Raw genomic sequence first — 27,555 nt, forward strand, 5'->3', positions numbered from 1 at the left:
CCGATCAGCACCAGCTACCTGCCAGTTTAGGCAGTATAGGCTTTAGTTTCGATGAATAAAGCTTGTCAGCTTCAGTTAGTGACGAATCCGCAAACAAACAGCAGACGCGGCTTCCGAACGCAAGCGTTGGATATAGTTCGCCTTTGCACTTCATCATTATCAATGGAAATTGATCTGATCGAACGAAGACGACGACAGCTTTGGATTTTTTGTTTTGATTCTCGCGATCAGGTTGGCCGTGATCAGGAACGTAAACAGTAAAATTAATCATGAGACGATGGAACTTATTGGTTGTGTTAGTGACGGCATTTTATTGTGCGCACCGCGAAGCTCGAACTCAGAGCGGTGGTAAGTACCTTATCTTTTGCATTTATTTTGATAATGTAGTGATAATCGTTGTTTTCATCTACGTAAGAGGGAGATTCCTGTTTCTTTCAAAACACTGCCGGAATATGTGTTGGCTATAGCAGCTGTCGCCGTGTGTTGGAATCAACCGGAAGCCGGATCACCATTTGTTCCTACAATGCCAAAGAAGCCATCGTTTGCTGCCCGGAGGACTACAAGACGCGATTGGAACAACAGGAGGCTCGAGATGCCTCAATGACCATCAGTGCCCGGAGTAGGTTTGAACTCGTTTTTGTATCAATAAATTCGTTTATATTTCTTTTTTTTCTCACCCCAGAGTGCGAACAATATATGCGTCAGGCAGCGCCTACTTTGTACTTCAGCTCGCTGAAACCAAACGGAGAGGTCATTCAGAGGAAAGCCAGACCATGTCCCACCTACACCAATTTGATTGTCGGTGGCGAAGCTGCCCAGCAGGGAGAGTTTCCCCATATGGCTGCAATAGGATATAGGAGTGGTCCCACGGGCGCTCTTGAGTTTCGTTGCGGTGGCAGTCTCATCAGCGAACGGTTCATTTTAACGGCAGCCCATTGTCGCAATGAGGATGCGGTGTTGGTTCGATTGGGCGTTGTGGATTTGTTGAGTGATAAAAGCGCGACCCAACCACAGGATTACAACATCGAATCATTCATAAGACATCCCGAGTATTCCGCTCGAACCAAACATAATGATATCGCGTTGGTAGAGCTGTCGGAAACCGTTCCGTTCAGTCAACGGGTGCGACCGGCCTGTCTGTACCAATCTACGGTAATTAGAGAACAGAAGCTGACTGCTACGGGCTACGGAGCGGTCGATAATTGTAAGAATCGACAATACTTCCGTCGTTTAAATTCTTCAATGTTATTTTTTTCTCATTCCAGTTGGAACCAGCCAAAATCATCTGCTCAAAGTGGTTCTCGATCAGTATGGCCAGGAGGAGTGCCGCCGGCACTACCAGAGCGACGTTCACACCCTGACACGGAATGTTGTCGACACTCAAATGTGCGCTGGTTATCCAGCCGGTGGGCGGGATACCTGTCAGGGTGATTCCGGTGGTCCACTGCAGGTTCGGAACACCAGCGACGGATGTCAATTTCACATCGTAGCGGTTACCTCGTTTGGAAAGTTCTGTGGAACAATCGTCCCCGCGATATATACACGCATTGCGCCGTATCTTAGCTGGATTGAGTCGATTGTGTGGAATTCTTGAGAAGACGAGGGCAATAATGTTTTAAAAAAAATGAACTAATGTAAACTAATGCAAAAGAAACAAAAATGTCCCGCGATAGATATATATATATATATATATATATATATATATATATATATATATATATTTCAATATTACAACTTGACTATGTTGATTTTCTTAAATGGATGCACCTCAAAAAAAACTTTTATTTGGCAGACTGTTCAAGATCGCTTCTAATGCATCCAAAGATTAATACGTTGAGCTGGTTTCATCGCACCGACAGTGGGCTTTTTGTTTAGAGAGTGTCAACTGGAAGCGACAGCAACAAAATTGGAAAATGATTTTTATAAAAGCCCCCAATTGATCCGCAGGGACCAACGTGAGTCAGACGAAAAGTTCATATTTGGTCCTCTAGCTCGGTCAGGGCTTAACGTTTTAAATAAGTTTGAAGCGCTGGGCGGTCTTACGGAAGTTGGCCTGAATCTCAACCATGACCGACCAACATCTCATCTCGGCGTGTTCTTTTACCTTTTCGTGGCTTTGGTGGTCGACTGCCTCTCCATTTTGGCCATTCGCCCAAAAGTTTTCTATAGGTCGCAGCTGGGGAATGTTCGGAAGGTTGGCGGTCTTCGCGACAATTGTTATCTCCAACCGATCCATCCTCCAGTGATCTTTTGACATAATGGGCTGATCCCAGATTCAGCGTAAAGACCACATCACCTTCGCAACTTCCGGTAAGCACTTCGTACTATTATATATCTCCCCGTTCACCATATGACTCGAAAGAAGAGCGGTTTGGACATTCCCTTCACGTCTGTCAGAGAAGGACCTTCTTCGAGAACTTGATGTGGATGATATATTCGGCGTAAGCAAAATCTAAACCACCGGAAAATCACAATCGAGTGCCGATACTTGGAAAGAAATAACACAGATCAGTTTAGACTCGCTAAACTATGGTTTATGTTCACATAACATATATACATAACGTTTTGTTTTTTATGTCCCGCGTTTGACCTCTGACCATCTGGTCACTTTAAACTAATGGCAACTGCCATCCTCAATAAGTGGGTGCATGATCTCGTTTTTCATCGCGTCATTATAGCGAATCAAAATAAATTAAACTTGAAACATCAAGGAAAAAACTGAAAACACGCTTAAAAGTACAATTTAGGAGACGAGATTTAAAGCAGTTCGAAATATTGCGACTGAATCAGCAGAATAAAACACATGAATACAATCGTTATGCAGATTAAATTACTTTGTTACGAAATGAGTTCGACAGACGATTTGAAAATATTTCAAAATATGATTTATGTCATTTCCATTCAATGATGGAATCAACATAAAAGAAATGTCAATGAAATTAAAAAGCATGATTGAAAAGGGAATCTCCAATTTTCATGGCGATATATTTTTAGAATCAAGAGAGATGAAGCTCTTCATTTCAAAAGTATTTCAATTTCAAAAATATAAGTTACCAACGGATCCACCAGCATGACCCCAGTTGGCAACGATACCGAGCCATCGTCAAACATCATACATTCATTATTTGGACCCCGTCAGCAGTTAGCACTTTATTGACACCGGAACAACGGGCATTACCCTCAAGCAGCATCAGCAGAATTCCACCGATGGACAACAACGTTAACTAGGTCACGCAATTCAGCAATAAACATCCAGGCAACGACAACGACGGCGAACGACCCTTGGACTGGCATCGACAGGTATCATATTGATAGGTCAGCAGATTCATTTAGGAAGTGTAGGGTAGAATTAAGTATCGGAAAATAAAGACGATCATTATTAGTCTGAAAGTTGAACAGTGAAGTTCGTTTTCATTTTTTAAAAACTCGGCCGTAGTCCGCGATTCGTTAACTGGCGCAGTCGTGTAGTGCTGGAGTGAAGTAAAGTGTAATTTCAACGGCGGCTTACCGGAGAAGTGCAACATCTCATAAACTTCACCTCATCCAGCAGGAAAACCGAGGGAATATCGGTATCATTTTCTTCAGAGTCAACGGATTATTGACTCCAAGAGAAATTAGGTAAGCGTTCCTTTTTATTATTTTTACCAAAAAAAGTGAATTATTTATAAGAGATAAGGTGAATTACCAATAGAAAACAGAGTGAATTATTAACAAAACACAAAGTGAACTATCAACAGAAAAAAGTGAATTATCAACAAAAAAAATAAGTGAACCATTAATAAGGAATAAAGTATACTTAGTGTTACCACAATTTTAACAAAAAAAAATAAACGTTACGATATGGCTCGCAACATGCAAGAGCAACATATCGAGGATTTGCGAATTCAAATTAGAGACTTAGCTCAACATGTGGCTAACCGGGATGCAGAACTTGCTCAGGTTAGAGCCCAAACTGCGCAAGCGGAACAGCTTGCACAAGCAGCACAACATTTGGCTAATGTGCTTCAGGCACCAGCTAACAACGTTGGGAGAACGGAGATGATTTTAAAATCACTCCAAACCCCACAAATCATAAGGGATATACCTTGTTTCGACGGAAATCCCGTTAAGCTGAACTCTTTTATAAGAGCAATAGACAACATAATGCCATTGCTCAATGAAGTTGAGGGGACGTGTGTGTACAATGTGTGGATTCAGGCTGTTCGCACAAAGATCACAGGCGAAGCCGACAATATATTGGAGCTTTATGGCACCAATTTGAATTGGGCAGAGATAAAACAAAATCTCATCACCTACTATAGCGACCGACGAGACGAAGTGTCTCTCACTCGCGATCTTTTTAAAAGTACACAAACCCACAATGTAGAAGACTTCTACAGTAAAGTCTCACACACAATTTCATTACTGATCAATAATCTCAACATTACTGAGAACAACGAGGCAGTAATATCCTCTAAAAAAGAATTTTTAAATGAAGAAATAGATGATATAAATTTTCAAGTTTCCCCAGAATCACCACCAGAAACATAATAAACAATAATTATTTACCCTATGTCCAATTAAACACAAAATTTGGCAATTTGAAGCTCCTTGTTGATACAGGGGTAAACAAAAATTATATTGATCCTTCTTTAATTGACCCAGCTTCCATAGAGTACACTACTCCATCTATTGTCAAAAGTGTACATGGAACTAATAAAGTTGATCAATTTGTAAAATTCTCGCCTTTCAAAGGAAGATTACCATTAACTTTTTATCTCTACAAATTTCATTCATTCTTTGATGGACTTATCGGGTACGAATCCCTGAGCGATTTGAAAATTGATATAATGACTTCATCAAACAAACTACAATTTCCTAACTGTACGATACCCATGAGGAAAAAATATCCAGATTCATACACAGTAAGCGTTAATGCTGGAGAACAAATTGGTTTAACATTTCCTACTAATATTGCGAATGGAGATTTCTTTGTAGAACGAGAATTACCGTTAACTGAAGAGATAGCTGTAATTCCCGGAATTTACCATGCTGAAAATAATATAGCAACTGTAATGGTCGAAAATAAAAGCCAAGATGTCGCAAAAATTAACCCAAACAGACCTGTGTTCGGAGAGATAAATAATTTTGAAATACAATCAAAATACGAAAAACCAACTGAGAATTATTCAAAAGGAAAATTACAGGCTCAACTACGACTTGACCACCTGAATCAAGAAGAACGTAATAGGCTCTGTAAAATTATTTCACAATTTGAAAATATATTTCATCAAGAAGACAAGATTTTAACCTTCACCAACGGAATGAAGCACACTATCAAAACAAAAGATGATGTACCAGTTCATTCAAAATCATACCGGTATCCTTTCTGTCACAAGGAAGAGGTACAACGGCAGATTTCAAAAATGCTGGATCAGGGCATCATCAGGCATTCAAACAGTCCTTGGTCATCCCCAGTGTGGGTTGTACCGAAAAAGGAAGATGCCTCAGGACAAAGAAAATGGCGTTTAGTTATCGATTATCGGAAACTAAACCAAAAAACCATTGAAGACAGGTATCCTATACCAAACATAAGTGATATATTAGACAAGTTAGGTAGATGTCTGTATTTCACCACGCTTGATCTCGCTTCCGGATTTCATCAAATTGAAGTCTGTGAAGAGGACATACCTAAAACCGCATTCAGCGTCGATTATGGGCACTACGAGTTTCTGCGTATGCCTTTTGGGCTGCGAAACGCTCCATCCACTTTCCAGAGAGTGATGGATAATACACTTAGGGAACACATTGGAAAAATTTGTCTCGTCTACATGGACGATATTATTGTGTTTTCTACAAGTCTTCAAGAACATTTGGAAAACTTGAAGAAAATCTTCAGTTGTCTACAAGAATACAACATGAAGATTCAATTAGACAAAAGTGAATTTCTTCAGAAAGAAGTCGCGTTTTTAGGACATATCGTTACACCGGAAGGCGTAAAACCGAATCCTAACAAAATTGATGCGATAACGAAATGGCCCATTCCCAAAACTGAAAAGGAATTACGCGGATTTCTAGGAGTTTTGGATTACTACCGCAAATTTATAAAGGACTTTGCGAAAATTGCAAAGCCCTTAACAAATTGTTTGAGAAAAGGAGAAGGCATAAAACATTGCCATGAATTTATCAACGCATTCGAGAAATGTAAAAATATCCTCACGAGTAGTTCAATTTTACAATACCCCGACTTCAATAAAACCTTTATTTTGACAACCGACGCATCGAATCATGCAATCGGCGCGGTTATATCCCAAGGCACTGTTGGCAGTGACAAGCCTGTAGCATTTGCTTCTCGTACCTTGACAAAATCAGAGGAAAATCTTTCCACAATCGAGAAAGAACTCCTAGCTATTTGGTGGGGATGTAAATATTTTAGACCGTATCTTTTTGGCAGAAAATTTGTTTTATACACAGATCACCAGCCACTTACATATGGTTTAAATCTAAAAACTCCAAACAGCAAACTTATTAGATGGAGACTCGATCTAGAGGAATATGATTACGAAATCAAATATAGACCAGGTAAACAAAACACGGTAGCAGACGCTCTATCACGTATCATTCCTGAAGAAATAAATATTAATGAGAACGACGACAATAATTCTGACGCCGCAACCGCTCATTCTGCTGACACAGATGATAGCGAATTTGTACCAATGACCCTTCGACCTTTAAACGTTTTTTCGAACCAGATCATTCTTCAGATAAGTGAGCAAGAAGAGGAAAAATTGGAAGAAATTTTTCCAAGAGTTTTCAGGCGAACCATTTCAAAATGGATGTTTGGTGTACCAGCCTTAATTAAAATTTTTAAAGAATACATGAACCCAAAACAAATCAACTGTATTTTGTGTCCAGACTCTTTAATCCCATCAATCCAGGTAGTATACAAAAATTATTTTAGCAGGAATAAAATATTAAAAGTTAAAATTTCACAATTATTACTAAAAGACGTCAAAACCCCAGAAGAACAAAATGACCTCATAAGAGAGACCCATGAACTATCCCACCGAGGAATTCAAGAAAATTTCAAGGAAATGACAAGGAAATATTACTTTCCAAAAATGAAACAAAAACTTAGACGATTCATCATACTTTGCGAAGTATGCAATAAAAATAAATATGAACGTGCACCATATAAAATCAAACAAGGAGAAACCCCAATACCAAAGGCACCTTTAGAAATTATTCATCTCGATATATTCATATCCCAACCAGATATGTTCATGTCAGTAGTCGAAAAATTCTCAAGATTTGCCGTTATTTTACCACTAAAGAGTAGGAATATACAAGACATCAGGGGAACACTTTTGAAATATTTTAGCACTCACGGTAAACCTCAACTCATCGTCTCAGACAATGAGCCAGCCATGAAGTCAATCGAAGTGAGAGGACTTCTAGAAGACCTAAGAATACAAACATATTTTACACCAGTCAATCATAGCGAGACGAATGGGATTGTGGAAAGATTCCATAGTACTCTCGCCGAGATTTTCAGATGTATCAAGGATAAGTATAATTACCTAAGTAGTAAAGAAGTTTACAAAATTGCTTGCACTTTATACAACGGTACAATACATAGCGCAACCAACTTGAAACCAAGAGAAATCTTTTTCGGTATAAAAGATGGCGAAGAAAGGCCACTTGAAATGGAGAAAATTATTGAAAATCGTAACAAAATTTACGATGACGTTATTTTAGAACTTGATAAAACTCAGAAAAGAAACATAAATCAACATAACAAAAACCGCGAAAATGCCCCCGTGTTGCGAGAAAACGACAAAATTCATCATAAAGTGCAAGGAATTAAATGTAAAACGAAAAATAAATTCGATGCGGTTCAAGTCGTTGAGGATAGAATCAAGACATTCATAGATGATTCGAACCGTAGATTACATAAATCAAATCTAAAGAGAATTAGAAAGTAACATAATCTTCTTACTCATTTCAGAATCATGCAGCCGATTCCATATGTCATCATCTCATTTACCCTCACGTCGATGATCCTATCCCAATCCATACAAATACAGGACCTTTCGACTAACCCTGGACTTTTGACAATACGGACTAAATCCACTCTTATAAAAAACGGACACTATCATGTTTATCATGAAATAGACCTTAGACAATACCAACCACTACTTGACCGACTACAGACTATCATAACTGGACTAAAATCATTTTCAAACATTCAAGATATTGCCCAAATGTTGTTCGTTAAGTACGATGAAATTACAAACATTTATGAAAATCTTTTTCCAAAAAATAGAAATAGAAGAGGAGCTTTTAATTTCTTAGGTTCTACTTTAAAATTGATAACAGGAAATTTAGATCAGGATGATTTAGATAGGATTCATTCAGAAATTGAGCAACTCAAATCAGGTAATAGAGCATTAAACAATGAAAACAACCTACAAGCCACAATAAATGAAAAACTTCAAAATAGACTCAACAGAATTATCCAATCAATAAACGACCAACAAACAAAAATTATGAAACAAATAATTTCAAACAGACAAACAATGTTAGACATACAAAATCATAATCAAAACTTCACATCAATTGTAAAAATTTTAAAAATATCATTCCACTTAGATCAAATTCATTACCACCTAGACAGTATTTTCGAAACTATACAACTCGCAAAACTCAACACAATATCAAGAAGATTCCTAGAACCAGAAGAACTGAAGTTTATTGTAAAACAGTTAGAAAAACAAAACATAACTCTTTTAAATTCAGAACAAGCTTACGAATTTTTAAGCATCAAGACTCTATTCAGAAATTCTAAACTATATTTTGTAATCTTGATACCGATTGTCGAACCAGAGCTTTTCAACGAGTTACTTTTGGAGGCACTTCCAATCAACAACGCATCACTGAAACTTCAATCAAACACGGCGATAGTAGGTGTCAACTCCACATTTCTTCTCAAAGGTACATGTCAACTTGTAGAGCAGAACACCCTTTGTGATCGTAGAGACCTCATTGACGTATCCAAAGATGAATGTTACTCCCGAATTTTAAGAGGATTTTCTGGCAAATGCGTTTTTACAAACTATTCAGATACAGATGTCAAACGTATAACTGACTACCACATCATGCTCAAAGATGTTAAAGCAGCAATCATGCATACAGATTGTCAACTCTCAGACAGAGTACTTCAAGGAACTTTCCTAATTTACTTCTCTAATTGCACAGTTACCATAAATGATGTGAGCTACAGCAGTAGAGAATCATACAGCAAACAAACCCCACTTATATTACCCCTAGATGGATTAAATATTGAGAAGACCGCCTTCGAGTCTAACATAACTTTGGAGAAGTTACAAGAACTTCACCTCCGAAACCGTCAACGAATGGAATCCATGGAAGATACAACTAAAATCCAGATATCATCAAATATTGGACTGTTTTTGATAATTATCGTTTCAGCGATAGCTGTGGGTGTTTCGAAATACTGTAAACGAACCGAAAGCACTTTCCAACGGAAATGGTACCCTAGTATCAACATAAGTAGTATCCTGGAGGATTCATCAGCCGAAAGAATCGAACCGGGACGGCTCGATCTTCAGGGGGGAGCAGTTACCAACGGATCCACCAGCATGACCCCAGTTGGCAACGATACCGAGCCATCGTCAAACATCATACATTCATTATTTGGACCCCGTCAGCAGTTAGCACTTTATTGACACCGGAACAACGGGCATTACCCTCAAGCAGAATTCCACCGATGGACAACAACGTTAACTAGGTCACGCAATTCAGCAATAAACATCCAGGCAACGACAACGACGGCGAACGACCCTTGGACTGGCATCGACAGGTATCATATTGATAGGTCAGCAGATTCATTTAGGAAGTGTAGGGTAGAATTAAGTATCGGAAAATAAAGACGATCATTATTGGTCTGAAAGTTGAACAGTGAAGTTCGTTTTCATTTTTTTTTAAACTCGGCCGTAGTCCGCGATTCGTTAACTTATATTTACTGTATTTATAGGAATTTACTTTGCGAGGAAATGTGTTGTTGATAACTTTTTTCGGATATTCTTATACCCGAAAACAATATTTTCTACTATGATTACAATCGAAACAAAACATCGCTCTCCTTTGACATATTACTATTTAGCATCCTGTTTGCGAATAAATTTGAGTGCATTTGAACGAAAATATGAAAAAGATGTCGAAAATATATAACCTAATATTTCCAGCGCTTTATCAGATACAAAACAAACATTCAGGATAATAAAAAATAAAAACATAAAAAATAAAAGAGCCTATTGTTATTATAACTAACTAGTTTTTGAGAAGAAATCACTATTCTCGCTACCTGAAACAACATTTTACAATCAAATTACTACTTAAAAACATACTGTATTAAAAAGAAGGGGTGGTGGGAAGCTTGGCCACACCTGCTATAGCGGATATAGCATCAGATTTTTCATTTATAACGAGAGACTGACTAACATCTATGAGCATGGATCAATTGGACCAGGATCATGGATCAGATATTGAAACAGAGGAACTTGTATCAGAGGTGGAAGTGCTTAAGACGCAGATGAAGGACCAATTTCCTGATCTGACCTCTTCGATGCCTTTAGGCAAACAATTGAACATTATTCTCAGATATCCTCTCGATGCATTTTATCCTAACATCGAGACGGCGCTACGAATTTCACTGACGCCTCCAGTCACAGTGGCATCGTGCGAACGCAGTTTGATTGATTGAGTTTGAATTAATTGAAAATTATCTGCGTTCTAAAATAAGCCAAGGCCCACTCAATGGCATGGCAATTCATTCTGACGAGAAAGAATAGCTAAGACTTTGATTTTGATACAATTTTGGACTATTTTGCTTCAGCTAAAACACGCAAGACAAAGATTTGGCTAGAGAATAAGCGAAGCTGATAATGATATTTCTAGCCTTCTAATAAACTGCACGTCAGCTTGTATTGGCCTCCGAGAGCTGCGGTTAGCCGCAAGCAACTTGTTGACATGTGCTCACTCCTTCCTGAGCCACGATTGATCTTGGGAGACTTCAACTCTCACGGAACTGCCTGGGGGGGAACAGTACGACGACAATCGTTCATCGTTGATATATGACCTTTGTAACAGCTTCAATATGACCGTTTGGAATACTGGGGAAACAACACGTGTTCCTAAACCTCCTGCTAAACCAAGTGCTCTTGACCTCTCGCTTTGCTCGAATTCACTATCGTTAGATTGCAAGTGGAATGTAATCCAGGACCCCAACGGTAGTGATCACTTGCCAATCAAAATTTTCCATCACCATTGGGTCGAACTCTTCTGAATCTAAAAACATGGCATATGACCTCACAAGACACATTGACTGGAAAAAGTATGCGGACGCGATTGCTCTAGCCATCAATTCCATAGATGGTTTACCTCCATTGGAGGAGTATAACTTTCTTTCTCGTTTGATCTATGACAGCGCAGTTCGCGCTCAAACGAAACCCATTCCAGGTTCCACCATTTCCCGAAGGCCTCCCAATCTATGGTGGGATAGCCAATGTTCCAAGCTTTATATAGAAAAATCGAATGCATTTAAAGCTTTTCGGAAACGTGGAACTCCTGAAAATTTTCAAACGTATTTAGCCCTTGAGAATCAGTTCAAAAATTTGATCAAAGGGAAAAAACGTGCTTATTGACGAAATTTCGTGGGAGGTTTGTCACGAGAAACGTCAATGAAAAAAATATGGAAAGTGGCTCGAAACATGAGAAATCGCTCTTCAACGAATGAAAGCGAAGAATATTCACATCGATGGATTTTTAATTTTGCACGGAAAGTTTGTCCCGATTCCGCTCCTGTGCAAAAAATTGTTCGAGATATACCACAAGATAGGTGCGATCTTGATTCTGAGTTTTCGATGGTAGAATTCTCTCTTGCTCTCCTTTCATGTAACAATTCTGCTCCGGGATCGGATCGAATTAAGTTCAACTTGTTGAAAAACCTCCCTGATGTGGCGAAACATCGCTTGTTGAATTTATTCAATCGGTTTCTGGAACATATATTGTTCCAGATGATTGGAGACAAGTACGAGTTATAGCTATTCAAAATCCCGGAAAACCCGCGTCCGACTTCAATTCGTACCGCCCTATAAAGGGTGTGTCACATCAAATTGCATCACGGAAAAAATGCTGTAGAAATTCGCCCAGTAGACCGATCCTTTTGAAAATTTTAGACAGTAAAATAAAAACTATTAAACAACTTTTGGCATTTTCTTTTCATTCATACTTCGAGCCCAAGCCCGTATGCTCGCACCTTCCTCTTTACCCCGTCCATAAAGTTCTGTACAACGTCAGGTTGTAGTTTTTTTTTTAACAGAAATCCATTTTCTCTTGAAGTCCGCCTCCGATTTGACAACTTTTGGGTTCTTCCGGAGGGCCTGCTTCATAATCGCCCAATATTTCTCTATTGGGCGGAGCTCCAGCGCGTTGGGCGGGTTCATTTCCTTTGGCACGAAGGTGACCCCGTTGGCTTCGTACCACTCCAACACGTCCTTTGAATAGTGGCACGAAGCGAGATCCGGCCAGAAGATGGTCGTGCCCTCGTGCTGGTAAACCTGCACGTTTACCGTGCCGGTCATCACGAAGGGGGCGCTCCGCTTTCCGCAAGAGCAGATCGCTTGCCACACCATGTACTTTTTGGCAAACTTGGATAGTTTCTGCTTGCGAATCTCCTCCGGAACGCTGAATTTGTCCTCTGCGGAGAAGAACAACAGGCCCGGCAGCTGACGAAAGTCCGCTTTGACGTAGGTTTCGTCGTCCATTACCAGGCAATGCGGCTTCGTCAGCATTTCGGTGTACAGCTTCCGGGCTCGCGTCTTCCCCACCATGTTTTGCCTTTCGTCGCGATTAGGAGCCTTCTGAACCTTGTATGTACGCAGGCCCTCCCGCTGCTTGGTCCGCTGGACGAATGAACTTGACAAATTCAGCTTATTGGCGACATCCCGGACCGAACTTCTCAGATCACGTCTAAACTGCTTAACTACGCGCTTGTGATCTTTTTCACTGACGGAGCATCCATTTTTGCCGTTCTTCACCTTCCGGTCGATGGTTAGGTTCTCGAAGTATCGTTTTAATAATCTGCTGACCGTGGATTGGACGATTCCCAGCATCTTACCGATGTCCCGATGTGACAACTCCGGATTCTCGAAATGAGTGCACAGGATTAATTCACGACGCTCTTTTTCGTTCGACGACATTTTTCCAAATTTACGAAAAATTGACAATGAAGCATGGCCAACGTGATCTATACACTCTTATCTGATTATAAGCGAAAACTGAAGATATAATTCCTAAAAATTAAATTTCTACAGCGTTTTTTCCGTGATGCAATTTGATGTGACACACCCTTTAGCAATGCTGTCTTGTATACGGAAATTGTTGGAGAAAATGATCTTGATCGATGGGTTGAAACGAATGGCCTACTCTCAGATACACAATATGGGTTCCGCAGGGGCAAGGGGACAAATGATTGTCTTGCATTGCTTTCTTCAGAAATTCAAATGGCTTACGCCGAGAAAAAAAAAAAAATGGCTTCAGTATTCTTGGACATAAAGGGGGCCTTCGATTCAGTTTCAGTAGAGGTCCTGTCAGACAAATTACACTCTCGGGGTCTGCCGCCTCTATTGAATAATATGTTATATAACTTGCTTTGTGAGAAACATTTGAATTTTTCTCACGGGGATTCGACAGTAAGTCGGGTCTCCTACATGGGACTCCCCCAGGGCTCATGTTTAAGCCCCCTTTTGTACAACTTCTATATAAGCGACATCGACAATTGCCTTACACAAAATTGCAGCCTAAGACAACTTGCAGATGATGGAGTGGTGTCTGTCGTTGGATCAAACGAATCCGACCTGCAAGGACCCTTACAAGATACTTTGAACAATTTTTCAGCCTGGGCCATTGGTCTAGGGATCGAATTCTCCACGGAGAAAACAGAGATGGTGGTTTTTTCTAGGAAGCATAGACCAGCAAAACCAAAGCTTCAACTTTTGGGTAAACCGATCACTCATGCTATGTCATTCAAGTATCTTGGTGTCTGGTTCGACTCCAAATGTACTTGGGGGGGCCCATATTAGGTATCTGAGTAAAAAATGCGAACAAAGAATAAACTTTCTCAGTACAATTACCGGCACCTGGTGGGGAGCCCATCGCGAAGATCTTATAATGTTGTATCGAACAACTATTCTCTCAGTGATGGAGTATGGCAGTTTCTGTTTTCAATCAGCTGCCAAAACACACCTAATTAAACTCGAGCGAATTCAGTATCTTTGTCTCCGTATTGCGTTGGGATGTATGCCCTCAACGCATACCAAGAGTCTCGAGGTTTTGGCAGGCGTACTCCCACTAAAAGATCGCTTCAATTTATTATCTCTTCGGTTCCTCATCCGGTGTAAGGTTATGAACCCATTGGTGAAATTTTGAGCAGCTGATCGAACTAAATTTTCATTCTGGATTGATCTGGATCTGGAATTCGTCTCCATGCAGGTTGATCCTTCTTCGTATATTCCCAACCGTGTTTGTTTTCCTGACTACATCAATTCCTCTGTGCATTTTGATCTGTCCATGATTATCATCGATCGGGGATCGTTCCTACGATTTCCGAAGCAAAGTATGGGCGTGTCAATTGTGATAATATGTACTTTACTGATGGGTCCTCTATGAATGAGTCCACAGGATTTGGAGTGTTCAACAAATTTTTTAGCACCTCACACAGTCTTCAGTATCCTTGCTCAGTGTACATTGCTGAATTGGCAGCAATACACTGGGCGCTGGACAGCGTCGCCTCACGACCTGTTGAACACTATTACATTGTAACGGATAGTCTTAGCTCTGTCGAAGCTATCCGTTCAGTGAGGCCGGAAAAGCACTCGCCGTACTTCCTTGAGAGAATACGAGAAATTTTGAGTGCTTTATCCAGACGCTGTTATATCATTACCTTTGTCTGGGTCCCTTCACATTGCTCAATTCCGGGTAATGAGAGGGCTGACTCATTAGTAAAGGTAGGTGCAATTGAAGGCGAAATTTATCGGCGTCAAATCGCCTTCAATGAATTTTATTCTTTAGTTCGTAAAAATACCATCGTTAACTGGCAACGCAAATGAAACGAAGATGAATTGGGCCGTTGGCTCCACTCAATTATCCCTAAGGTTAGCCTCAATCCGTGGTTCAAAAGTCTGGACTTGAGTCGGGACTTCATTCGCACCTTCTCCCGACTCATGTCCAATCACTGTTCGTTAGACGCGCTGCTTTTTCGTTTTAATCTTGCCGACAGCAATCTCTGTGGTTGTGGCCATGGTTACCACGACATCGAACACATTGTTTGGTCGTGCGAGATGTATCTTGTCGCCAGATCGAATTTAGAAAACTCCCTTCGGGCTGGAGGAAAGCAGTCCAATGTGCCGGTGAGAGATGTGTTGGCTCGGTTAGACCTTGATTACATGTCCCAAATATATGTTTTCCTTAAAGCTATCGATCTTCGAGTGTGATTGTTCATACATCCTTTTCCCCTCCTTTTCGCCCTTCGCGAGCTATCGGTTCCCTTCCTACTAACATTAGAATAAGTTAAATTGTAAATACATATTATATGTAAGGATATCTTTAAGAATTGAGTGTGAAGTATCAGTGTCAGTGTGAATGAGAATGTGAATGTGAATGGGAGTGCGAGTGTAAACACACATCTCCTTACATCCCATCCTTTTTCTAATGAAAATGTGTCACCCTTCTAAACTCGAGTCGACCGCGAGTAATCGGTTTCCTATTTCATTAACCATAGAATTAAGGAAACAACATGTTGATATATGCTAGTTGAAATATATGTAAGAGTTTGGCTCCATTAAACTCATGTAACTGAGCCTGTAAAAATAAACGGATTAATAAAAAAAAAAAACTGCACAAAGTGAACATCGGTAAAAGTGAGTAGTCTTCCTCATATTCATACCAAATATGTTGTTCACAACACAATCTCAAAACTAGTGGAAGAATCGAAAAAAGTGATACTATTTGGGGCACCATTTCCATCGTTTGCCGGGGGCGCTGTCTACCCTCACTACGCCGCTGTCGATGCGTACACCATCTTTGCAGGGGTGCTGTCTGACATTCTTACAACATGCCCTGCCCACCGCACTCGTCCAGCCTTGGCGACTTTCTAGATGCTGGGTTCGCCGTAGAGTTGCGCCAGTTCGTGGTGCATTATCATTCTCCATGCTCCGTTTTCCTGTATATTGTTCTGAGCACTCGGCGTTCGAAAACACCAAGTGCTTGTAATTCCTCTTCAAGCATCGTCCATACTTCATGCTCATAGAGAACAACCAGTCGAATTAGGGATTTATACATGGTACACTTCGTACGGGGTCGGAGTTTGTTGAACCTCAAGGATTTGCGGAGCCCATAGTAGACGCGACTTCCATTGCCTATGCGCCTTCGAATTTCACAGCTGTTTTCGGTTGTTATCAACGAGCCAAGGTAGACAAATTCCTCTACCACCTCGAGCTCGTCGCCGTTGATCCCAACACTACTACCAAGAAGAATTCTGTTGCGATCAGTCCCTTCTGCTAGCATGTATTTAATTTTAGACGCATTGATCCCAAGTCCAATCAGCCCAGCTTCGTGTTTCAGTCGGTTGTACAAGTCCGCTACCGTAGCATGTGTTCTTCCGATTATGTCCACGTAGTCTAGATAAACTATTGTTGACGCCTGTTGAAGCCCGCTCTCCACATAACACCTTCCAGTGCCACGTTGAAGACCAGACAGAAGAGTTCATCGCCTTGTCAAAGACTCCTGTGAGTCTCAAACGATTTCGACAGATTACCTGAGATTCGCACACTGCGCCGCACACCGTTTATAGTTGCCTGAATCATTCTTGTCAGCTTTCGGAGAAAGCCGTGATCGACCATAATTCTTCATAGCTGCCGTCGGTCGGTTGTATCATATGTGGCCTTGGAATCGACGAAATGTGGTGCGTAGGGACCTGAGACTCGTGGCACTTTTGGAGGATCTGTCGCAGTGTAAAAATCTGGTCCGTCGTCGACATGAATCCATGAATCATGGATCCGACCTGAAAAACTTCCCACAAATCTACTTACTATTGGCGACAGACGGCGAAACAGGATCTGAGACAAAATTTTGTAGGCACCATTCAGGATTGTGATGGCCCGATAGTTACCACAATCCAGCTTGTCTCCTTTTTTTTAATATGGGTCAGATTACCCCGTCCTTTCACTCCTCCGGTAGCTGTTCTGTGTCCCAGATCTTGACTATCATCCGGTGCATACACTCTACAATTTTCCCGGACCTCCCTTGAAGAGCTCCGCTACGAGGCCACCCTTAGCAGCTTTGTGGGTTTTAGCTGATTAATGGCCTCCTTAACTTCACCCATCATCGGGGGTGGAACCAACGACCCAACGGAACATAAATTAGCTCTCACTGAACTGATACATGCTAGTTGGCCAAATCAAGTGAATTCTACTTCAAACGCGATGGCTCTCTATTTCGGAAATGCAACGAAATGTACGATATTCAATTGTTGAAAGAGATAACGAATAAAATAAGCGCATCACCGTTGAAAACTATTACTTCACAAACGGTACCAACAAAATATTCCTTCTAGTTAATATTATTCCGTTGTTTCTCTGGACCATGAGACACAAACTACGTTCGAGAAGAACCAGCTGAATTTCATCCGGAAAGTGTTGGGGACTGAAATAATAATGCCAGAAGAAGACCGAATCTAATTAGACTTAAAACCGTCTTCCAGCAACAATTAAATACAACTTATCCGAACACTTGCCAACAATGTCATAACCCCGTATTTGTTTTTGTGCCAAATGCGCTGCTTAGAATTCATACCTTCCACACCAAGCTAAGGGCAGTGGGTCAACGAAATTACATATGCGCACCGCATATGTATAAAACGGTTCAGGTTCAGGTGAAATCGGTTGACTCAGAAGCAGTCGCCACGATGGATTTGACCGGACTGCTACAGTTTACGCTGTTCTTCGCTATTTTACGCTTGGCAACCGCTGACGATCGTGAAACGGCTGCACGGATAGCATCATGGAGTTAATGATCATTCGATCCATCGCTGCCATTCGCTTACTTACACTTCGGTACTGTTTCAGAATGTCAGGAATATGTCGACATGGTCTCGGAACCGCATGAGATCATTACTTTGGATCTGGACTCGCCCGTTCGATATATATACAGTCTGCAGTGTCCATTGCAAAATCCGTACGTGGTAGGAGGGAAGGCCGTTCAGAAACACGAGTTCCCACATATGGTAGCCCTTGGTTATCAGGGCCTTTCAAACTATGATTTTCTCTGCGGCGGATCTCTGATAAGTGAGCAATTCGTTCTGACCGCTGCACACTGCATCACTGAGTGAGTCTTGTCGTCGACGGTGGCAACAACGAGATATGCTAACGACTTTCATTTTTAGCAAACTAAAGATCGTCCGCATTGGAGTGGTCGAACTGGACGATCCGGATGCACTGGACATCAAAATCGCGGAAATAATCATTCACAGCGATTATTCGCCCCTGACGAAGTACGACGACATCACGCTGCTTCGATTGGAACAAAACGTGACCATTTCCCTGCACATACGACCCGCTTGCCTGGGAACCGATCGCACCGAGCAGATCCGACGAGCAACCGTCACTGGATGGGGTAAAACTAGTCCCAGTGAGTTTTCTTCTGATCTTCCAGTTGAAATTCAAGAATAAGTGGTTCCTTTATTTGTGAGCAAGGTTCCAGGACATCAAACGAGTTGAACAAGGTATCGCTAGATATCCCCAGTGATCGCAGGAAATGCATCCAGATGTACAACGCGCCCGGCCGGAGCCGTCTGATCGATCGGCAGATTTGTGCCGGATCCCTGGAGGGCAGACAGGATGCCTGTCAGGGTGACTCCGGTGGTCCACTGCAGGTTTTCGAGGAAGGGAAGTGTCGCTATCACGTCATCGGAGTGGTTTCTTTCGGGAAGATTTGCGGCTCGGCCGAGTACGGAGTTTACACAAGGGTTTCACGCTATCTCAGCTGGATTGTGGAGACGGTTTGGCCCGACGAATGGGAGTTCAAAGAGCAATGGGAATATTGATGGGATTCGTGAGTAATATTATTGTGTTGACGATTACTTATGTTGAATAAAAAACGATACATCATGAAGCTGGCCCTCCCGTTATTGTAGTCCAAGTGTTTGATTGAATTTTATTTCGCTAATAACGTTCCTATGGCAGTAATAAGGCTTGATTCAGTCAAACTCTGGACACAAGGAATCAGCTCCATCTTCGAGTAGCTTCAATGGAATAGAAAAGTAAATGTGTCAATGTTAATGTTTTTAATTATACAGTGATTTGCCTTTAATTGAACATCTAGCTAATTGAACAGAACTGTTATACGACACGAATAATTGAACATTTGATCATCTAATTGTATATTTTTGTAAACATCCTTTGTGCAAGTTTCTTCAATACGGTAAATTTCAGGAGCGTTTTCAACCATTTTCCAGCCATTTTACTAGATTATGTATTTTGCACACTTTTCTAATGGTTATTTGTTAGATTTTCAATTATTTTCCTGTTCTAACTTGTTTACCACTTGCATCAATTCTGGCATCACTGCTGTAATTGTATGCTATTTCGAACGAATCTTAGATTTACGTTTTTAATCTAAAATGGTTGACATTTTAATTTGTTATCCATTGTTGAATAAGCTGTTAGTGTTCTTCAAAGTTGATCTCGATTCTGCTCTGAAGAGCAAAGCGCTTGACCCGATGACGCGGTTGTCATAGTTGAAACCCAAGACGTTTTGCCTACAGCACTAAGGGAGATCCTAAGCCATCCGACCAAGTCGAGCATCCAAATAGTTCTGACCACAATAGTTCCTGCCTTCAAATTCATCCTGGCCCTTCGGTCGCGGGCTGTCGAGCGATCTCCCTATTCCCGTGCACAGACAGGTATGCGTATTCTTGTAACGTCCATCTATATGATCCCTTCTCACGACGACGACTTGCAAGCTGCTCGCACTGTGTTTTACGACGATAATAATGGGCGGATGAAGTGACTGCCAACTGTAATCGTGTTTGTCCAGAATCCATTACCTACAGCACAAAGGGAACTGGTTGAAGGGATGGGATCTAATTCACAACATTATTCCGCCAATGTACTCTGTTCACAGCTGCAGTTCTCCAACTTCCGGCTGCACCGATTCTCCAACTGGTCCAACCACTCGCTCGCTCGCTGGGCTCCTCTCCTTCTTGTTCCCACCAGATTCGATGCGAACACCATCTTTGCAAGGCTGCTGTCTGGCATTCTTGCAACATGCCCTGCCCATCGCACTCGTCCAGCCTTGGCGACTTTCTGGATGCTGGGTTCACCGTAGAGTTGCGCCAGTTTGTGGTTCATTCTCCTTCTCCATGCTCCATTTTCCTGTATATTGTTCTGAGCACTCGGCGTTCGAAAACACCAAGTGCTTGTGAGTTCTCTTCGAGTATCGTCCATACTTCGTGCCCATAGAGAACAACCAGTCGATTTAGGGATTTGTACCATGGTACACTTCGTACGGGGTCGGCCGGTTCAGACCTTAAGGTTTTGCGGAGCCCATAGGAGGCACGACTTCTATTGACTATGCGTCTTCGAATTTCACGGCTGTTGTTGTTGTCAGATGTTGTCAACGACCCAAGGTAGACAAATTCCTCTACCACCTCGAGCTCATCGCCATTGATCACAACACTACTACCAAGAAGAACTCTATTGCGATCAGTCCCTCCTGCTAGCATGTGTTTACTCTTAGAAGCATTGATCCCAAGCCCAATCAGCCCTGCTTCGTGTTTCAGTCGGGTATACAAGACGGCTACCGTCGCATGTATTATTCCTATTATGTCCACGTCGTCGGCGAAGCAGATAAACTGACTAGACTTGTTGAAAACCGTGCCTGCATGTTGAAGCCCGCTCTCCGCATAACACCTTCCAGTGCCACGTTGAAGAGCAGACAGGATAGTCGATCGCCTTGTCGAAGTCCCCTGTGAGTCTCAAATGATTCCGACAGCTCACCTGAGATCCGCACTCTGCACCGCGCTCCGTTCATCGTTGCCTGAATCAATCTTGTCAGCTTTCGGGGAAAGCCGTGTTCGTCCATGATCATACATAGATGTCGTCGGTCGATTGTATTCATATGTGACCTTGAATTAAATGAAGATGTGGTGCGTAGGGACCTGATACTGATACGGAACTTTCGAAGGATCTGCCGCAGTGTAAAAATCTGGTCCGTCGTTGAGCAACCGGACATGAATCCGGCCTGATAGCTTCCCACAAATCTAATTACTATTAGCGGTAGAAGGCGAAAGAGGATCTGAGACAGAATTTTGTAGGCTCCATTCAGGATTGTGATGGCATGATAGTTCCCACAATCCAGCTTGTCACATTTTTTTTTTAATGAGACAGATTACCCCGACTTGTCGTGGAATGATCCTGTCAATCTGCCACCTTGCCAGGACAGATACCTACTGCTGGGATTGGAGACGTAGGAACGGAGGAGACAGAATGCGACAGCCGTTTTTGCTGCCAAGCTACTGAACGCCAAGCTCGAGACGCCTCGAAACATCTATCCTTTGTGGACATAAATATTCTTAGTTATTCAGGACCTCCAAATTCTTTCGACTGCCACGATGGAAACAGAACTACATTGGTAATGAAGCAGTACGAGTAGTCATGCGTAGTTTCAATGTCGTGTCTAATTTTGATGAATTCAACGAAAACTCAGCTCAATTTCGCACAAGGCTCCGAAGAAATTAATGTAATATAATATTCATTAAGATCATGTAACATCGGATGAAATAATAATAATAAATAAAAATCTCGTGTCACGGTGTTTGTGATCGAACCCCTCCGAATTGGCTCGACCGATTTTGATAAAATTATGCACAAAATCTTGATAGGCATGAGAATAGGTCGTAAACTATACATAATACCACTGGAATACCGATTACAATATATTCAATACCGATTAGGGTAGTCCTATGCAGAAATAAAATCTGAATAATTTTTTTTTTAAATTCCGCCATACCATACATATATCCCCAAATTTTAACGCCAATCCCATATTTTTAGTCGCGATTTCAGTATGTTTGTATTGACAATATTCAAATAATTTTCTCGTCGTTTGTTTTTCGTTGACGATGTTAAATGACAGATGGTGCTATGTCCACTGCATCGAGCTTTCATCCACACATGCGCAAGTAATCTCAATTCAACCATACTTGCTCGCATCACAAAATGACAATCACGCTATTGTAAACTGACCAGACGTCCCGTCCCGGGACAGTCCCGCATTTCAACAAAATGTCCCGCGTATGATTCCTTCCCGCGAAACGGCGTAAACAAAATCTAAACCACCGAAAAATCACAATTGAGCGCGGACACTCAGAAAGAAATAATACTGATCAGTTTAGACTCGCTAAGCTATGGTTTATGTTCACAGATCGTATATACATAACGTTTTGTTTTTTGTGTCCCGCGTTAGACCTCTGACCATCTGGTCGCTTTACGCTATTGTCATCAATCCTGACGAAACACCAACTGAAGAGCACGTGTGTAGATTCAATGTGCAAGCGTGGGTAGAATCATGGTGGACGACTGCACAGCGACGCGAGAAACTGTGATTCGAATTGCGATTAGTACTTAGTTAAGATTTCTTTACCATGTAATATCCGATCGAGTCAGAACTACTCGAACGGATCACAATTTTGCATTCTGTCATCCGTTCGATTCAACAACAAGCAAAAAAATATAAAGGGAAATTAACTCTCCCGCATCAAATTATTGTTCACAGAGTAGTGCATTCTCTGCCAGTGGGGAAAATTTTTCAACGAAAGTAGTGTCTGATAATGAAGTTTTGGCACCATCACGGGTTCAGATTCGGGAAGATATACCATGAAATGCTTGATTTCAATGATATTTCGGCGAAATTTTTTCTTCTTAATAGAACACGAGAGTCACGAAGTTTCAAGTTTTTTTTGATAGAATGGTAATGCGCGCCGTCATTTCCGACAGTGTTTTTTTCTATTGAACAATCAAAATTTTCACTGAAAATAGTTACAATGGCACAACAACGTTGGCCGGGTCAGCTTGTAATAATAATAATAATCAGTTATTGAACACTCTGTTCCGCAAGTCCCTTAGCAGAGAAGAAGCTTTTGGCTAATTTATCAGCAGAAATGAATTTTATTTTTCTGAAGATTCCAAACCATAGCCATATACTAACTTGAACCTATCCTAAAAATTATTGTTATTAGAATATCTCGAAATTGGATAGAATCGAAAGATTTTCAGTGTTGGAGAACCTACGTGATAAATAAAAAGAAAGATAAGATTATCTCACGACTTTCAATTTAAACAATATAATTTTGTTTGTGTTTTTTGACGTGGGACTACGTCTAACCGGAATATATGGAGGGTAAAATGAAAACCTAAACACAGAACATGCAGGAAAAAATGAAAGATTTCGAATGCTTATAGCTCGAACATTTCGTACTGGATAGGAGAGATGTTTGCATCACTTGATAGGGAATATTTCTACGCATCTATCGCAACTAACAAAATGTTGTTTTTCATTAGATAAACAATTGAATAACTGTAAAATATTAGGCGTTATCTAAACGCCCTAACTGCATCGTTTTGATTGGCCCGATTTTCCCTAACACAGCCATCAAAACCAAGCAGCCTTGGGGAAATCGACATTGCAAATACATGAAAGTAGGGGGACTTTTGTTCTCATCGAAAAATGTTCCCTAACACAGACTTTAAAACCAAGCAGCGAAATCGTCATTGCAAGCACACGAAAGAGCCTAGAGGCGAGTGAACTGAAAAGTTTAAACCCTCTTAAAGCCAAAAAGAAGAAAAAGAACACACGAAAGTAGGGGGAGCTTTTGTTCCCACCGAAATGTGTTCCCTAATAGTGATTTCTAAACCAAGGTGCCTGGAGAAATCGGTATTTCAAATTCATGCAAGTCGGGGGTATTTTTGTTCCGACTGGAATGTGTTTCCCTAACACAGACTTCAAATCCATGAAGCGTGGGGAAATCGGCATTGCGAATTCATACAAATCGGGGGTATTTTTGTTCCGATTGAAATGTGTTTCCCTAACACAGACTTCAAAACCGAGGTTTCTGGGGAAATCGGCTCTGCAAATAAATGCAAACTGCGAGTACTTTTGTCCTCGCTTGCCTTGTGCAGAGTGGAATATGTCTGTCCTAACATGATCTTCTAAACTTAGGAACCTGGGAAAATCGTGCAGCCACTAGAAGCGAATGAACTTCCCAGTTTCAAGCAAATTCGAGATTCGAGAAGTACGTACACTTTTGGGATGTAAACTTCAGAGGGAAATGTAAAATAAAATAATCGTTTGATATTTTTTTTTGTCTTTATTGGAAAGATTTTCAGCCTTAGGCTGGTTCATCGAACGTTTGATAATTCTTCCGTACATATATTTTGTTCTAGTCATCATACCAAACGTAAAAGGTCCGTCATTAAATTTACTTGTAACGAAGAACAATCAATCACAATAAATGAATTGACTTTACACGGCATTTGTTCATTTTTTTCACTCACAGAGCAAATATATTGAACCTAATTGAATTTGGAAACTGTTTCATTCAATCAAGAATTTAATCAATACAAACGAATGATTGCTAAGCTAAGGTAGTTCCACGTGAACCTTGCGGTTATATCATAGATATAACCCACTAATTTTTTTTTCATTGGAAACGGAGAGTGTTAGATGTTGATTATTAAAAAAGTTTTTGCTTATCGATAAAAGTGTTTTTCAAGTATGAGAAAAATTGAAAATTGAGAAAAGTCAGAAATGTTTGGATAAGACGCTTAAGGATGGTCCTATTTGTACATCCCTTTTTTCAGAATAAGCTTGATTTGGCTTTCATACATCTGAGTAGTTTTAGTGAAAATTCCCGAAAATAACCATATTATAGGGAACCCAGCGTTAAGTTGAATTTTTGAATTTTTTGTCGGGAATTTCGAACAACTTTTTAATACTATACCACTGAACGAAAAACATTCATAAAAGAAAACCTGCAGAAGTCTTCAGCTGATTACAGTCAAGCTCAGCCAGCAGATTGAACCTTCGTTTGTATTGCTCGGGCTCTGTTGGAGGATCTTTTATATGATCATCTTCGGTGACCAACTGCTCTCAGTCATTCGTCGTCGCTTGCGTGAGTAAGACATTCATTATCTTCTTACTCTCCCTCTCGTATACTAATAAAATCGGGTTCACACAGAGTAGGAGGTGCATGTGTTAATCGCGACCGATGTTGGAGAGCTGTTGGTATAAGTAGCACGATCTGGACCTGCTAATAATTATCATTAGAGATAGTCGGTCCTTTTGTGGAAATCCCCAACAATCGCTCGCATCTGCTAAACAAATAATGATTTCAAGGTGCCGCTTCTTGTGGCACATTCAGACATCATGTCTACTGCTTCTTTTCTTCTGGTTGCATAGATCGGAAGCGGCATTACAAGGTAAGAATAAGGTAGTGAACAAAATCGTCGAAATCGTTTCTCTGTTCTGCCACAACAAAAGATGTGACAAAACACTTCGATAATAATGAAAAATATTACTAACCACCGGCAATTGTCTTCCAGAGTACGATGCCTGCAGGTATAACGGTGCTCCGGGAATCTGCCGCAGTTACTCGGCCTGTAAGAAACAACTCCAAAACAAACGCATCACCATTTGCAGTTACAACGCGCGGGAGGCCGTCGTATGTTGCCCCGAAGCCGAAGGTGTTCGCTTCGAAGACAATGACGAGGACAGCAATAAAGAAGTGCCACAATCTCCCGACTTGAACTCCCGAAAGGCCGTACAAAGTAAGTGAGATTGCCCTTGAACTGCAAGAAATGCAAAATACATACAAATTTCCCCCAGAATGTAAGGAATACAGCAAACTGTCGTACAACCAGATAGCCGTCAGTACACTGACGCTCACGCCCACAGTGCTGAAATACGACGTGCCAAAGTGTGATAACATTGTGAAGCTGATCGTGGGCGGGAACATCACAAAGCCGGGGGAATTCCCCCATATGGCTGCTATCGGATGGCGGTATGCCGATCGAGTTTCATTCGACTGTGGTGGTTCGCTGATAAGTGATCGTTTCGTTTTGACCGCCTGTCACTGTTACTTGGATATTGATGGGTAAGTTATCACTGTTTTTGTTTTCAAAGTGAAGATCGTCTCCAACGCGGCTACTTACTACGCAGGGAATTTCCTTCCTTCGTTCGGTTGGGTGAGCAAAATCTTGTTCGCGATGATGACGGTGCCAATCCGATCGATGTGGACATTGAAGAGTTTCTCCGTCATCCCGAGTTCAAGCGAAGCCGTGGATTATACAACGACGTTGCGTTGATAAAGCTGGTGCGTAAGATAACCTTCACAAACTACATTCGACCGGCTTGTTTGTTCGATCAATTTCGAGTCAGTGCCGAACAGGCAATCGCTACTGGATTTGGTCTCAAGGACGATCGTGAGTATCTGCCACCGTTCATGTAGCCCCCGCTCAATAATGCACAATAAACATGTATTCCAACAGATGGCGACAAATCAGACGAACTGTTGAAGGTATCGTTGAACATCTACGGTAACGACTTTTGCCAGAAGGCATACACGAATATTCGTCAGCTCAAGAGCGGTTTCAAGGAGACCCAACTGTGCGCCGGAAACACCGAGGGAGGAAAGGACACCTGCCAGGGAGACTCGGGTGGACCGTTGCAGATTACCAAGCAGGAGAATCACTGCATGTTTCACATTGTTGGTATCACCTCTTTCGGTCAGTCCTGTGGTTCGTCGGTTCCGGCGGTTTACACCCGGGTAGCGTCGTATCTGGACTGGATTGAATCGGTTGTTTGGACGTAAATGGCTGTTGTATCTAATGTGACAAAAAAAATCTCCAACGGATGAATAGTAGAAGCACTATCGCGTCTGTTTTACATTACTTGACTTTTATACACTGAAAATATATTTTCATTTCAGTATTCGTAGGAGTAGTTCGTTTTGTTCGCTTTCTAAGTTATGCTGATTATATGTCCATCCTACATTACCCAATATTTTTTTTCCCTTATTACATGCAATGTGTATTATCTAGGCGTTATGCAACGGTTTGCGTAAAATAATTCACCATCGCAAAATGCCATGGTTATAAAGAATTTATGACTAATAACATATCGAACAATAGCCATCGAACCTATTGTCCTGAAGGAACAGAAATTTTTTGTTTCTATTTTTAGGATTAGACTAAGAGAGAGTTGCAAGGCAATGAAGACCACTGGCCCAAATACGATCATTATGATTGATTATGTATAATATTGATTTGTTGATGTTTTGAATATAAAATAATAACTGTAAAGTTTTTCCAACATTGCAGAGCTAGTTTTTGTAATTCATACATTCATAATTGGCGGACCAGACTAGCATCAGAATGATAG

The 27,555-nt window shown here is 41.1% G+C and overlaps 1 protein-coding gene across 1 annotated transcript; it reads left to right on the forward strand.

Annotated features, from left to right (window-relative positions):
• LOC129763961 (uncharacterized) lies at positions 1-27,111 on the forward strand. Its single transcript, XM_055762926.1, has 14 exons — positions 1-348; positions 416-619; positions 683-1,204; positions 1,266-1,590; positions 3,517-3,618; positions 17,905-18,125; positions 18,186-18,444; positions 18,503-18,747; positions 18,813-19,150; positions 25,412-25,595; positions 25,719-25,943; positions 26,002-26,269; positions 26,335-26,597; positions 26,664-27,111. Exons 1-14 carry the CDS (start codon positions 270-272, stop codon positions 26,984-26,986), a joined length of 3,558 nt encoding a protein of 1,185 aa, XP_055618901.1. The 5' UTR covers positions 1-269; the 3' UTR covers positions 26,987-27,111.
• The last annotated feature ends 444 nt before the right edge of the window (positions 27,112-27,555 follow it).

Source organism: Toxorhynchites rutilus, chromosome 1, assembly GCF_029784135.1.
Source record: "Toxorhynchites rutilus septentrionalis strain SRP chromosome 1, ASM2978413v1, whole genome shotgun sequence".
NCBI classification, from domain to species: domain Eukaryota; kingdom Metazoa; phylum Arthropoda; class Insecta; order Diptera; family Culicidae; genus Toxorhynchites; species Toxorhynchites rutilus.

Excerpts from the sequence above, each read along its gene's own strand:
- LOC129763961 (XM_055762926.1), top strand. The coding sequence starts at position 270 with ATGAGACGATGGAACTTATTGGTTGTGTTAGTGACGGCATTTTATTGT. Across the intron at positions 620-682 it reads AATGACCATCAGTGCCCGGA|AGTGCGAACAATATATGCGT; the intron begins GTAGGTTTGAAC and ends TTCTCACCCCAG. Across the intron at positions 18,126-18,185 it reads TGCACGGATAGCATCATGGA|AATGTCAGGAATATGTCGAC; the intron begins GTTAATGATCAT and ends GTACTGTTTCAG.